Below are 15,855 nucleotides of genomic sequence, written 5' to 3' on the forward strand. Positions count from 1 at the left end.
CCCTCCATAAACTCCAAATCATCTAAAGCTCTGCCGTCCACATCCTGTACTGTACTCAGCCTCACTCAACCATAATCTCCCTTCCTTGCTGAACTATATTGGCTCTCTGTCCCCCAGTGGATTGAAGTTAAAATTCTCAACCTTGTCTACAAATCCCTCCACAGCTTCACTTCACTGTACCTCTTCAATCGTCTGCAAACCAATGTATCCTCCCACGCTCTCTGGTCATCTAAACCCAGCCTCCTGTCCATCCCTCACATCCACAACTCTCTCCCTAAATACCCCCATCTCTCTACCTCCCTCCCTGTATTTAAAACACATCTTGTTTCCCAGGTTTTCGATCACTATTCCTAATCGTCCCACAAAGGATGGATGTTTGCTCTTTTGTCTCTTCTATGAAAAACCTTGGGACATTTTCTACATTAAAGCATTGTATTGTTAGGGTAGAAAGCTGAGAAAAAAGCTTGAATCATAAAGACTATACACACTTACCCCTTGATTTTCTGCATCTGGTGGATGGTGTCTGGGAGAGGAACATTGAATGTTTCAGGCAGAAACAAGACCAGAATTGCAGAAAACACTGTCAAACCTCCCATCAGAATAAAAGGCAGAAACTCATGATAAACACCTGTGAAAATATAGATCTTACATTGGCTGTAAAGCGAAAACTAGCATATCAACATAAAGCCATAGGCACTACATGTAACACAGGTCTTGTGGTCAATAAAAAACCTTTAATGTATTTTCAATGTCGCTACTTTCAAATAATGTGCAGATTTTTTTCCATTTCCTTTTTTTGAGGTTAGTTTTCCCCTGCCTGTTTCTGACCCTTTGCCAGGCATCATTTCCCAGTGAAGAGGTAGGCAAATTATTCCCAATCGGCAGCTCGAGATTGCACAAAATTGGTTTGGAATTACTTTGACTTTTCCTCGCAATTTCCAGGCAAGCAACATGGCACCACCTGATAGGTCTGGATAGATTAGGAAATTATTGAAGGGTAAATACAAGATCAAATTCATGTCAGGTCATTCTGTGATGCAGTCCATTAGGACACCAACATGCTGGTTTCAGATATTTTATGTGTTTCCCACAGAATGTCCTGCATACACGGCAAATACAATCATTGCCTTGTTCTTGATTACATTCCTGAAACAAAGTGAGAGTATGGATACAGAATCCGCCACTCCTGACTTTAGCACATAGCCAAGTACTGACTGACAAAAAAAAATGCCATTTCATTTTTCATCTCCAAAAATGGTCTCAGCACCTCACGTCTCTATCTTATAGCACACTCCTGAATGTTCAGCTTCCTATGTTTAGTACAAACTATCTCAATCCTTTTACAAGGCACTGGCTTGTAATACACAGCAGTTTGGGTGTTATTCTATGCACAATATAAACCATCTCAACTCCTCAATGTGTCAAAGCTTTGTAGCACACTATAGGGGTGATTCTGTGATCCAACAATCCAAGTGAGGGAGTGCATCACAGGAAATTGTGGGGGTGCCAGATTGTGAAGTCGCCCCTATATACAGTAGAAGTGTCTCTACATGGCAAACACTTTCAATACGAACCAATTACTTTACAGATCCTTCCTTCTTCAGGGCATTCAAATAAATAGGTGAGGAAATTGCAGATGCTTTAGTCATGAGCTTCCAAAACTTTCTTGATTCAGGAAATGTCACTTTGGATTGGAACATTGCCAATGTCAATCCATTATTAAAGAAGGGTGAGAGAAACTTGGAAACTATAGGCCTTTTAGTCTAACATCTGTTGTGGGGAAGTTACTAGAATCTGTCATTAGGGACAGGGTGACTGAGCACTTGGACAAATATGAACTGATCAGAGAGCCAGCATGGATTTGTGAAGGGTAAGTCATGTCTAAATAACCTAGTTACATTTTTTGATGAGGCCACTAACATGGTGGATAAGGGTGTGTCTACTCTTTTAATTGCCAATTAGGCTGACATTGTCTTCAGTCAAAATCAAATTAACAAATGTGCCCCCTTTTTAATTGTTCCTGGTGTCAACTATGCACTCCAGTCTCTCCAGTGCCCATCGGTTGTGGAAGGCCTCAAGTGCACCAGTGGACACCCAGAGAGGCAGGCAGCCGGATAAAACAACCCCCTCGACTGTGTTCTGCCTGAACCAGTTAATGGCAACCTTGGCTGGGCTCAGGAGCAGACCCATGAGGTGGTCCTCAGATCTGCCCATTCCCCTCCGCACAGGTGGCCAAAGATCAGGAGTGTGGGACTGAAGTGCAGCCGAACATTGAGGAGCACCCACTTCAAATAGTGGAAGAAGGGCTGCAACCCCTCACACTCAATGTATACGTGAAACACGGAGTCATCCAGGCCATAAAAGTTACAGGTAGTCTGAGAGTCCTTGAATCTACCCAAAAAAGCCATTGAACGGAACTACCCCATGCAAAACTCTCCACACCAGATCCCCAGTGGAATAGGGGAGGATTCCCACATAGAGCACCTTCCACTGGAGACCCCCACCTCTGCAGGACAGCAAGATGGAATGCCAGGGCGTGTCCTGGTGGAAGATGAGGATGATGGAGTGGAGAGTGTGCAGGTGCAGCCATACAGGAAATCCCTCCGCATAGAGTGGAATGGTTCCGAGTTCAAGTTGTGAGACGCCGGCTCCCGAGGGAGCTTTCGTAAGGGAGAGTTGATGGATGTTATTTATATGGACTTCCAGTAGACATTTGTTAAGTTTCCACACAAGAGGCTGTTAACAAAAATGAAAGCACATGGAATTGGAGGCAACCTATTGACAGGAGTAGGGAACTGGTTACGAGGTAGGAGACAGAGAGTAGGGATAATGGGTATGTGCTCAAATTGGCATAGGTGACTAGTGATGTCCCCCAGATATCTCAGCTTTTCACTATATTTTTAAATGACTTCGATGAAGGAACAGGGAGCCATATATTAATATCTGCTGGTGACAGTAAGTTAGGTGGCACAGTAAATAGTGCAGATGGGAGCAGAAAGTTGCAAAGGGACATTGATAGATTAAGTAAGGGGACAAAACCGTGGCAGATGGAGTTCAATGTGGGGAAGTGTGAGGTCATCCACTTTGGACCTAAGAAAGGTAGATCAGAGTATTTTCTAAATAGTGAGTAGCTGGGAACTGTGGAGGAGCAGAGGAAGTTAGGCATCCATGTACAGAAATAACTAAAAACTAGTGGACAGTTACAAAAGATTCACCAGAATTATACCAGGGCTAAAAGGGTTAAATTATGAGGACAGGTTGCATAGACTAGGGGGGTGAAATTGGATTGGGTCCAAAAACAGGCACAGGGACCTGCCCAAAATGGCGGCGGCTGCGGGCAGTGCTGGAAGTGGGGAGAAGCGAGGTAGCTGCCATTTTTTGCTGAAACTGGCCTTAACAGTCGGTGCTACGGTGCCGAATTTTGCGGCCTAGGTTTGTATTCCCTTGAGTATAGAAGATTAAGCGGTGATCTAATTGAGGTGTTTGATATGGATAAAGGTTTTGATAGGGTAGATAGAGCGAGAAACTATTTTCTCTGGTGGGGGAGTCCAGATCAAGGGTACATAACCTTAAAATTAGAGCCGTTCAGGGGTGAAGTCAGGAAGCACTTCTTCATGCAAAGGGTAGTGGAAATCTGGAACTCTCCCCTCAAAAATAGTGTTGAGGCTAGGTCAATTGAAAATTTCAAAACTGAGATTGATAGATTTTTGTTAGGCAAGGGTATTAAGTCATATGGACTGAAGCGTTTAAATGGAGTTAAGATACAGATCTGCCATGATCTAATTGAATGGTGGAACAGACTCGAGGGGTTGAATAGGGTGAAAAGTGAAAAGATTGCTTCATAGCCTGCACCTGAAAATACTTTCACAATGGTTAAATCTGCAGACATCTGGGTGAAATTAAATTCTGAATTAATCTCTAGTCTTTCTAATACATTGATTCCTGTGCAAAGGAAAAGATCATCCATAATCAGTGCAACAACGTAACAGGGGTGGAGGCATGGTAACCAACAAGCCCTTCAGTAGTCCTGAGGAGGAAGCTCTACAATTCCTGGACCGACACACTGGGGGGTAGTGGGAAATGGAGAGGTTTAAAGAGAGCTGTCAGGTTCAGATTGGTAATGAGATGGTTGATTTGCAATACTGTGAGTGGTTACAATGTTCAGACATTCTGATTAATTGAAAGGACTCCTATCTTTGCTCAGTTACTTCTTCTCAATTACAACATGAATGAAGATATAATTTGTTAAAAATTTACCCAGGTTCCTGCATTAATTCATTGTGATAAAGCGTTCATTCAAACGCCACTGCTGTTGGTCTCAGAAAGTGAGATAATAAATAGGGGATGGTTGGAGAGAGATATACAGCTGTGGGGAGGGTGGAGCTGGTGAGGTACCTTGTATATAATTATTGTCTCATTCATCTATTCACTTACACCAGGTGAACATGAATGGTGTGCAGTGTCACCCTTCCGGCATTATTTCAGTGTCTGCATGGGTACTCATGCGTTCACTTACTTTAACCAACCTTATAGAGTCATAGGGCTGGATTTTGCCAGCCCCGAGGAGGCGGGACTGCCGGTAAAGTTGCAGAAAGCGGGGGCGGCTGGCAAACCCGCCCCCATCCTGCTTCCGTGCCCTTTTGCCAGGAGGCAGGAAGCCATCCTGACCCGGGTCCCATCTCCTTGAGGCGGGAAAGGGATTAAATCCTTTTAACTGCCTGTTAACAGGTAGTTAACAGGCAGAAAAAAGGATTAGTCCCATTTTACCTTTTCAACTGCAGGCTTCGGAGAACCCCACCAGGTTGGAGGAGTCGAGTAGCAGGTCTGCGGGGGTCGGAGAAGGCTGAAGGTGATATATAGAGGTGAGTGATGGTTGCAAGTGTGGAGTGGTAAGTATGTAAGGTGAGTGTAAAGTGTTAAGAAATGTTCACTTACTGTTGTTTCTGCCTACAGCTCTGGATCGGGAGTCCTGACATCTTCCTTGTAGATTTCACAGACTGGCTGTTGGATCCTTCGAACCAACAGTCATCTGAAATCTACAAAGTAGAAAGGTTTGATGAGTCCTGAACACAAGAGCTCATCAAACTACACAGAGTGCCAGTGTTTGACAGCTTTACAGATCTGTCAAACGCTGACACTTCTTCTTTCAAGAAATCTTGACAGATGGCAAGTCAGATGTTGACGTGCTCTGTCAGTGACTTCCCCCTAATTGGCCTGCTGAGGTCGCTGGGCGGGCTTAACAAGGTCAATCAGGGGAAAATCCCGCTGGTTGGCCAGAAGATGATGAAGGCAGGACTGAGACCCGACAAGCAGCAGTCCCACCTCCAACTCCCCTCCATTCACAAAATCCAGCCCATAGAGTCATATGACTGTGTCAGATCAATAGCACATTTCTTATGCTGTATTGCCATTCAGGGAGTGGTTGGTGTGCACTGACTGCCTGTGCCACTGCTCTCCATTTTGCTTGCATCACTTCCTTCCATAATTCCTTCATTACTCTTTTTGGGGGCTTCCATTCTTGGATTCTAAGTAGCCTTTCTCTCCTTGCCCTTATCTCTGCCAACATTACCTCCACAAATCTTAGAATATTGGGACATTGACCATATCAGACATCTCCAATGCTGGTCCACCTTCAGTCACTCTCCTCTTACTTTGCTCCTACCTTGTCTCTACATCAGAACAATTGCTTGCCCTTTGACCCTTTAAGCGGCAGTAGCCTTTCAATTGCTGCAGCTACACTGAACATCTCTCCCTCCCAGTGGCGGAAAATCATTTAGCAGCTGGATCACCTGGAACTTGCCCTGCCTACCTAATTAAAACCCACCGCCCCTGCTGTCCCTACAATTGCTAATGGGGTTCGTGTGGGTAGGTGGAAGCCCTGCCTTATCATGTTTCTTGTGGACCAACGAATATCCAGGTCCCAAGTTGTCTTTTGCATGAACATGAATAGAACACTCAGATCAATATAATACAAACACAATTTCAGAAAATATAGAGCCAGTGTCACTGTACACCATAGTATGACTGCAGCAACTGTGACAGCAGCATCATCGACAAAAAGAAAGAATTTGCATTTATATAGCACCTTTCATGACCTTAGGATGTCCCAAAGCACTTTACAGCCAATTAAGTACTTTTGCAGTGTAGTCACTGTTGTAATGTAGGAAATGTGGCAGCCAAATTGCACATAGCAAAGTCCCTCAAGCAGCAATGGTATAATGACTAGATGATCAATTTTAGTGATGTTGGTTGAGGGATAAATATTGAGGGAGAACTCCCCTGCTCTTCTTCAAAATAGTGCCATGGGATCTTTTACATCAACTCTGAGAGGGCAGACACAGCCTCACATTAAGGTCTCATTCGAAAGACAGCACCTCTGACAGTGCAACACTCCCTGAGTACTCTAACGATGAGTCAGCCTAGATTTTGTGCTCAACTTTGTGGAGTGGGACTCAAACCTACAACCTTCTGATGCAGAAGCAAGAGTGCTATCACTGAGCCACGACTGACTTGGATAAAACCACAGAACTCCAGAATCAGTGAAATCTAGGTCTGTGTGAGAATTCGGGGTGGGTAAAAGAAAGGTGCATTCAATTGAACCTGTAGATCATGTGAAAGAATGCCAGCACTGACAGCGCAAAGAGTGCACCTACGATTTGGGAATGGTCAGTGGGTATCAGAATAGTGCCAAAAATTCCTTATATTGTAGCTACACATAGAAGTTTAACTGTTGCCTTACCGAGAAAAGAAATGTAAGGTGAGATGGTGCTGCCCAGCCTGGAGGCCATCGAACTCACTCCGACACCTGTGTTTCTTATTACAGTTGGGTAGAGTTCAGCAGTGTAGACATAAACCATGGCGAAGGCACACGTGTTCCCAAATTTCCCAAACATCGCCAGCACTGTAGTAAGTACTGAAAGATCTAGTAAAACCACAAGTAACCGTAAACTTGGTGGAAGGTGCACTGGTTTGCAAGCGGCTGTCTGTATAATCCAGTCACACACTCAACACATGGGCTGATTTTCCCAATATATTCTTCTGGTACAGATCCTCGCCAACTAGGAGAACATATTGGGAATTCATGGTGGCGCTCCCTGTCCATTACAATTAATGGATGGAAAACCATGCATCCACAATTTCCTGATATATGCTCCCAATGGACAAGATTCTGCACTGACAATACGCATTCATAAAACAGATTCTTAGGGGGAGAAATTCAATAACGCCCATTTTGGGGTGCTAACATCGGCTGGGCGCAACCTTTAGCACCCAGTGAGAATTATCGCCAGACACCGCGAAATCGCCTCCAACGCCCCGGAGGTGATTGCAGCACTAAATCAAGCGCCACACATCCCTCTTAGGGCGCTAACGTCGCGGAGTGGGGCGCTACCTCAGAGCGCTACCCAAGGCTGTGAATCGCAACTAATCAGACATATCGGCACCTTTCAGCTCTTGAAGGGGTGGTTCAAGCATCCCGCACAGCCACACCCTTCTCATTGCTGCTTGTGACCTGGTCCTGGAGGGAGCCTCAAACCTTGCACTGCGACAGTGATGGCATTGCATTGGCCCAGGGAGAGAGCTCACCGCTTCAGTGACCAGGCATTGGAGGCTCTGGTCATGGCAGTCGAACGGCAGCGGGCACTGTTGTTCCCACACACTGGCAGGAGGCCATTGCCCTGGGAATTTTCAAGGCTATGGAGGGAGGTGGCTCCTCTAGACGTGTGGTGGGAAGGCCGCACACCCAGTGTCGAAAGAAGTTCAACAACCTCACTCGGGTGGTCAGGGTGAGTACATGCTTCAAAAACCTCTTCATTCCACAATCCTACCATCCCAACCCCACTGTGTGTACAGACTGTATGCACCGCCACGTCCCCAAAGCACACTCAACTATGCCCACCTACTAAATGTCACATCCACATCTCACACCCTGCAGACATTAACGGCTATTTAACTATGGTGGGCACATGTGGCAAACACATGGCTGCAGAATCTCTCACGCTGTCCTTTTTCTTGCAGGCCAAGCTAGCCCACAACAGGAGGGAGCAGCAGTGCATGGGAGGCTGACAGGCAGAGCTGCGGCTGCTCACTCAGCTCGAAGAACGAGTGCGGAATATCGTCACGAGCCATGTCGTGGTTGCTGTGGCGATTGGAGAGCTCGACCCACTTGGGGACAGCGACGGTATGTTCATCACCTCTCCCTCTTCCCTCATACCATTTTCCCCTCACAACACAAGCCCTTCCCACTCTCCATCTAATTATACTGTTTCCATTCCTTGCTCCCTCCCTGCCCCCTCCCCTCATGTTAAACCCACTCTTGTGCCTTCCTGCTTTCAGACCGTGAGCCAGCATCTGACCAGCCTGTCCCTCAGCCTGCCAGTGTCAGCGAGGCCAGAGACGAGGAGGAAGACGAATCCAGAGCCTCAGCGCCTGTATCTCCCGAGCCCGAGACATCGGACACCGGGGCCACCTGGTCACTCGAGGGGAGCATGGGAATTAGCTCTGATGTGTTTGAAGCTCCGGGAGCCAGCGGGCTGCAACAACGCCATGGGGGAAGGGAAGCTCAGGGGAACCTCAGATGAGGACCCTGGCATCGCGGCCATGAATACACAGGGGATGAGCATGCGCACTAAGCTCATGGGTGTAATCGCAAAGGTGCCTGAGAATATGGATGCACTGGCTAGGAGCGTGGAGGAGTCCACCACTAGCACAGCTGTCATCTGTGCACAAACCTTCGAGCCCATCCTTGCAACTCTGCAGAGGATGGTGGAATTGCAGAGAGACCATGGGGACCCAGACACCATGCAGCGTGCAATGGGTGAGGTGGCAGCATCTATTGCAGCACAGGCCGAGGCAACACAACGGCTTAGTGCTGGAATCGCGACCTTGGCTGGTGCCATCCAGTCTCAGACTGCTCTGATGCAGTCTCAGATTGATGGCACACAAGCGCTGACTGCTGCCATCGTCGCTGGGGCGACCAATGTCCACCGGGGATCCGACGGTGCCGCAGCAGGCCAGCAATCTGTGTTCGAGCAGATTGCTCTGGATGCTGTGGTTCTCTCCCAGGAGAGTGGCAGTATGTTGGTCGAGCAGGAAGATGCTGTCCGCTCTCAGGATGACATCATTCCTGGTGCCACCACTGCCACTCCACCATTGCTCTTGCCACAGCCTGTAACCCAGACTGCTGCCGCCCATGCAGAGTTGGTGCAGTCTGCGGCCAAGCCCTCCAGGCCCAGAGCTGGTTGAGGGCATCCTGCAAGGCCATCCACAGTCTCTATCTCGCAGATTCAGCAGCCTCCTGCCAGCCTTGCTGCAGACACTGGGGCCACATTACGGAGGAGCAGTAGGGTTGGTAGGGGTGAAGTGCGGAGGGGATGGAGATCACCAAGGAAGGCCCAATAACTGAAATGTTTGCACTAAATGGGGGGGGTGTGTTTCTCAGACATTCGATTGTGTTTGTAAATATGTTGTTCAATCTGTTACGACGTTCTCGCGTGTGCTGAGCACCAGTTCTGTTTGTTAATAAATTGTATTGTTTGTCTGTTACCAGTTGTGGATAATAAGATACAGTTTTTCACGTTAATAAAAGTGTTTGTTGTAATGATATCAGCAAATAGTGATGTTATTTGCCTGTTTGATTATCATGCCTTACCAGCATAATTGCATGTATTGATTGCTTGTGCCTGACCAGCAGAGGTCATGTGACCGAGACAAGCAAGGCAGTGGAGTTTAGTTTCAGTTTCGTTCTAGATGCATCACTAGCATCATGTCTCCTGTAAATGCTGTTATAAAGAGTTGAACATACTTTAGATTAAAAGACATTCTCTTTCATAAATGTCTCGTCATTGAACCCACAAAGAAATCAATACATGGTGTCAGAAGTGATTGAAAGAGATGAAGAGAAAAAATCTGAAGTTAAATCAGCTCTCCACAAATTAGCAAGCCAAAAGAGAACATCGTTGCTTACCATTGGAGAATAGCTAACGAAGTGAAAAAATGGAAGGTTTACACCCACCAGCGACGCTTCAGTTGACAGGTAATGTGGCTGAAAATTGGAGGAGGTTCAAACAACGTGTGGGGTTGTATTTAGCGGCAATCGGAGCTGACGAGAAAAGTGATAATAAGAAATCGTCAGTGTTCTTACATGTCGTGGGTGATGAAGCGCTGGAGGTGTATAATAATTTCACATTCGCTACTGATGGAGACAAAATGAAGCTAGATAAAATAATGGAACAGTTTGAGGCCTACTGCATACCTAAACGTAACGTGACGTTTGAGAGGCACAGATTTTTCACATGTGTACAGAAAACGGGAGAGACTATTGATCAGTATGTGACTGAACTGAGAAACAGAAGCAAATCATGTGAATTTGGGGGACTGACAGACTCGCTGATAAAAGACAGACTAGTGTGTGGTATTCCAGATAATGGTCGAAGGGAAAGACTGCTAAGAGAGCAAGATCTAGACCTGGGAAAAGCCATAGCACTGTGTAGGGCTACAGAGACTGTGAAGTTGCAGGCAAAGGAGCTGTTCAGTGACAATAGCTGCAACGTGGATGCAGTGAGTAAGAACGGACACAAACCGTTTAACAAAAAGAGCGCCAATGTGAAAAAAGAGGCGTGGCCAGCGAACGAAAATGAAAGGGACAATCGAAAGTCATGTAGTCGATGCGGTACACAGCATACACCAAGAAAGTGTCCAGCATATGGTAAAACATGCAATAGTTGCAACAAAAACAACCATTATGCCCGTTGCTGTAAGAACCAAGTGCAACAAAGCAAGGTCCATACAGTAGATGAAAGCGAGACAGAGGAGTTCAGTGTAGATGTTGTGTCTGAAAACAAAGAAGAAAAAAGAGACTGGATGTTGACACTAAAAGTGAATGACATACACATTCCATTTAAATTGGATACTGGAGCACAAGTTAATGTGATATCAGAGACTGATTTTAAGAAAATTAGACCCAGGCCAAAGATACATGGAATCAAAGTGAAAGTGACAGGATACTCAGGTACTGAAATACCAGTGAAAGGAAGAAGCATTGTCAAAGTGACACACAAGGACAGAGAGCACACGTTAGCATTAATCGTGGTGCCAAAGGAGGTGCAAGCCATACTAGGTTTAAAAGCCTGTGAGAGACTGAACCTGGTAAAGAGAGTCCTCGTTGTGGAATGCGAAGGAGAGACAGTCTATGATGAACTCATGAAAGAGTACAAAGACCTATTTAAGGGTCTAGGCTGCATTCCAGGAGAACACACGATCAGAGTAGATAAAAGTATGACACCGGTCATACATCCATGCAGAAAAGTTCCGTTTGCTCTTCAAAAGCAACTGAAGGCAGAGTTGGACAGGATGGAAAGCCTGAACGTGATTCAGAAGATAGATGAGCCAACTGAGTGGGTGAGTTCCCTCGTCGTAGTGGACAAAAAGAATGGAAAGTTCAGAATTTGCCTGGATCCAAGAGATCTAAACAGAGCAATAAAGAGAGAGCACTTCAAGCTTCCTACACGTGAGGAAATCATGGCACAGTTTGCAAATGCAAAATATTTCAGCAAGTTAGATGCATCATCAGGATTTTGGCAGATGAAGCTGGACGAAGCAAGTTCAAGACTGTGCACGTTCAACAGTCCATTTGGCAGATACAGATTCCTAAGGTTACCATTTGGCATTGCCTCAGCTCCTGAAGTGTATCACAAGACTATCCATATGATCTATGAGCACCTGGAGGGAGTTGATACATCAATGGATGACATCATAGTATGGGGAACCACGAGAACTGAGCATGACGAGAGACTGAAAAAAGTGCTGGAAGCAACAAGGAAAACAAACCTGAAGCTGAATAGAGAGAAATGCCAGCTCGGGGTGACAGAACTGACATTCGTGGGAGATATCCTTAGTGGTGAGGGCGTCAGACCAGATCCCAGAAAGGTGTCCGCCATTGAGAATATGCCAAAGCCACAATGCAAAAAGGACATGCAGAGGTTTAATGGAATGATCAACGGCATGAGTAAATTCATATCAAACCTCTCAGAAAAGATGGCGCCACTGAGAAGACTAACTGAAAAGAACATAGAATGGGAATGGAATCATGAGCATGAGAAGTCATGGAGTGATCTAAAGAAACTGCTCACAGAGGAACCAGTTCTGAGGTTTTATGACCCAGCGAGACCCATCAAGATATCATCAGATGCATCACAGAGTGGGCTCGGTGCCGTTCTTCTGCAAAAATATGACTACTGGCAACCTATTGCATATGCATCGCGCTCAATGACAGACGCGGAGACGCGATATGCTCAAATAGAAAAGGAGCTGCTCAGCATCACATACGCCTGTGAAAGATTTCATCAGTTTGTGGCAGGACAAGCAATCAGTGTAGAGACTGACCATAAGCCCTTGATTGCATTGTTCCAAAAGCCACTAAATAGCTGTCCGCTTAGAATACAAAGAATGATGATCAGGCTGCAACGCTATACACTGAATGTTGCGTACACACCGGGTAAGCTGATGTATACAGCAGACACGTTGTCCAGAGCTGTAGACCCAAGTGAGCCCGCAAACACTACAATGGATGACAAAGTGAACGCCTACGTGGACATGATCACAAGTGCACTGCCCATAGCAGATGCAAAAATGGAGCTCATAAAGACTGAGACAAACAAAGATGAAACAATGAGACGACTGAGGAAAAGCATCTTGGATGGATGGCCCAACATGAAGCAAGACTGCTCACGTGACATAGCAGAGTACTGGAACTGCAGGGTGGAACTATCAGTGGTCGAAGACATCATCTACAAAGGAAGTAAAATAGTTATCCCAAAGAGTCTGAGAAAAGAGATGCTAAAAAGGATCCATGGAGGACATCTGGGAATCGAAAAGTGTAAGAAAAGAGCACGAGAGGTGATGTACTGGCCACGAGTCAACCAAGATGTGACAAATGAGGTGTCAAACTGCACAATATGCCTGAAATATCGAGCAAGCAATCCGGTAGAACCACTAAAGCCACACCCAGCACCAGACAGACCTTACCAGAAGGTAGGCGCTGACCTATTCGTATGTCAAGGGAAGGACTATCTTGTAGTCACAGACTATTACTCCCTGTATCCAGAGGTTTGTAGACTGCACACCACCACTGCAGATGCTGTGATAACATGTATGAAAGCCATATTCTCCAGACATGGCGTGGCAAGCGAGGTCTTCACAGACAACGGACCTCAGTTTTACAATGCAAGTTTCCGACACTTTGCCAAAGAGTGGGACTTTGTCCACACAACGTCAAGTCCTCACTTTCCACAGTCCAATGGTCTAGTGGAAAAATCGGTCCAGACAGTGAAAAGACTGATGTACAAGGCAAAAGACAGTGGAACTGACTTCTACCAGAGCATGCTTGTATACCGCAAAACGCCGCTCGAGTGTGGTAAGTCACCAGCCCAACTCTTGATGGGACGTCGGCTAAGGTCAAACCTACCCACCCCGGAGAACCTCCTGAAAACAAGAGGAAGTTCAAAGAACAACAGAAAGAAAAGCAAAAGTACTACTATGACAGAGGAACACAAAACCTACCTGAACTCCACACTGGTGACCAAGTAAGGTTCAAAGACAAAACAAACACATGGACTCAGAAAGGAACTGTCCTGAGTGAAGTTCAACCAAGATCATACACCATTCAGACAGATGAGGGTGCTGTTCTGAGAAAAAATCATCGAGATCTTCTCATGGGACCAGCCACAGCAGGTCAAGAGACTGATACTGTTGAACAACCTGATCACACAGCTGAGAACCAATCATCTGAGGCAACAACTCAGATTCAAGGACAATCAATCAGAAAATCCTCAAAACATGTGAAGCCTCCTGAGAGACTCATTGAGCAAATTTAAGGACTATTGTTATAGAAGGAAGTAATGTTATCTTATTCTTTCTTCAAGTTCTAGTGTATTTACATATTTCATGTGAACACACAAAGCAAGGTTAAAAAACCTTGATAATGATAATGTTAATGTAAGTTCATTAAGTGTTACAGTTAAAATGCAGATTAATACAAAGAAAACATGTTGTTAGTTAAAAGTAAAATACTTTTGTTTTAAGAAAGGGAGATGTAATGATATCAACAAATAGTGATGTTATTTGCCTGTTTGATTATCATGCCTTACCAGCATAATTGCATGTATTGATTGCTTGTGCCTGACCAGCAGAGGTCATGTGACTGAGACAAGCAAGGCAGTGGAGTTTAGTTTCAGTTTCGTTCTAGATGCATCACTAGCATCATGTCTCCTGTAAATGCTGTTATAAAGAGTTGAACATACTTTAGATTAAAAGACATGGGCCTAGAAATTCAGTTGGGCGCGTCAGCCGTTAGCGCCTTAGGAGGAGTAGATCTCAAGCGCTAGGCGCTTAGCGCCCAGGCGCAGCGCGATCTGCGCCTCGCCCCAACTTCAGTAGACATTTAGCGCCGGTGCAAAGTCTTAGCGCGCGCCCTGCTGCGCGCGCAGATCATGACGTCATTTCGTCGTGCAACGCCCTTTGTGCGCCCGGAACCGGAACTTCACTCGCGCCGCCCCATTGTGCGCCGGGCGGCCCTAACGACTGTGAAGTGGAATGGTACACAGCCGAGGCGGGCCGCGGGGAGCGCAAATTAAAGGGCACTTACCCTGCACTATAAAGGGCAACCATTTTGCAGCATTCACTCCTGTGCAACGGATTTTTAGAGAGAGACCAAGGAAGCTTACTGCTTTGGCCCAACACTAGGACAGGTCTTTTTGGCTTCAGGCCAGAGCTTTGCAATTATCTTTGCCTTCATTGAGATCTCAGTGTTTGCCAGCATATTATGGGGGCTGCATTGGGTGCCAACGCTGAGTTTCAGCCTTATGTCGGAAGGGCTTACAGACGCCGTGAGAGAGTGGCAGCCCTGGCTAGACACAGAGGGGGCAACAGGCGTCGCCAAGTGAGGCCTTACCCACCCAGGGTATACCGCCAGCAGTTCTCCTATCTCAACATGTCTGCCGCGCAGTGTGTTAGGAGGCTGCGATTCAGAAGGGAGGTGGTTGCAGACATCTGCCAGCTGCTGCACAGAGATCTGCATCCACAGCTGATGCGCAGGACGTCTCTGTCAGTGGCAGTGAAGGTGACGGTGGCTCTCAACTTCTATGCCGCCGGCTCCTTCCAATCCGCTGCTGGGGACATCGCTAACATCTCCCAGTTCACCGTGCATTGCTGCATCCGCCAGGTGACCAATGCCCTTTTCAGAAGGAGACGTCAATTCATCTCCTTCCCCATGACCCTGGACAAGCAGCAGCAGCATGCAGTGGGATTTGCAAGAATAGCGGGCTTCCCCATGGTGCAGGGCGCCATTGACTGCACGCATGTGGCTTTGCGGGCACCTCTGGAGCATGCCGAGGATTACCGCAACCGGAAGGGCTACCATTCCCTCAATGTACAGCTGGTGTGTGACCACAGGCAGCGCATCCTAGCTGTCAATGCCCGCTTTCCAGGCAGCAGCCACGATGCCTTTATCCTGCGACAGACAACTGTGGCTGACATGTTCCAGGCACAGCCTCACCCAAGAGGCTGGCTTATCAGGGACAAAGGCTATCCTTTGTGTACCTGGCTCATGACCCCGCTCCGCGCGCCCATGTCCCCTGCTGAAGAGGCATACAACGAGAGCCATCAAGCGACTAGGAACATCATAGAACAAACAATCGGCGTCCTCAAGCAACGGTTCCGCTGTCTGGATCGCTCCGGGGGAGCCCTCCAGTATTCACAGGAGCGAGTCTCCCAATTCGTCGTCGTTTGCTGCATGCTGCACAACCTGGCTATCCGCAGGACTCAGGCACTGCCACCTCACGTTGGACCACCACCTCAGGA

At 46.7% G+C, this 15,855-nt stretch overlaps 1 protein-coding gene across 1 annotated transcript in view; it reads right to left on the reverse strand.

The window, feature by feature from the left end:
- LOC147114107 (organic cation/carnitine transporter 2-like) overlaps positions 1–15,855 on the reverse strand; it is a 317,180-nt gene that overhangs the window by 9,312 nt on the left and 292,013 nt on the right. The window contains exons 8-9 of the mRNA XM_085995727.1: positions 6,740–6,922; positions 493–628 (exon numbers count right to left, since the gene is read on the reverse strand). Coding sequence (XP_085851853.1) covers positions 493–628; positions 6,740–6,922 — 319 coding nt within the window. The remainder of the gene's footprint in view (positions 1–492; positions 629–6,739; positions 6,923–15,855) is intronic.

Source organism: Somniosus microcephalus, chromosome 8 (genome assembly GCF_052327205.1).
Source record: "Somniosus microcephalus isolate GS21.2 chromosome 8, FLI_Smic_1.0, whole genome shotgun sequence".
NCBI lineage: Eukaryota > Metazoa > Chordata > Chondrichthyes > Squaliformes > Somniosidae > Somniosus > Somniosus microcephalus.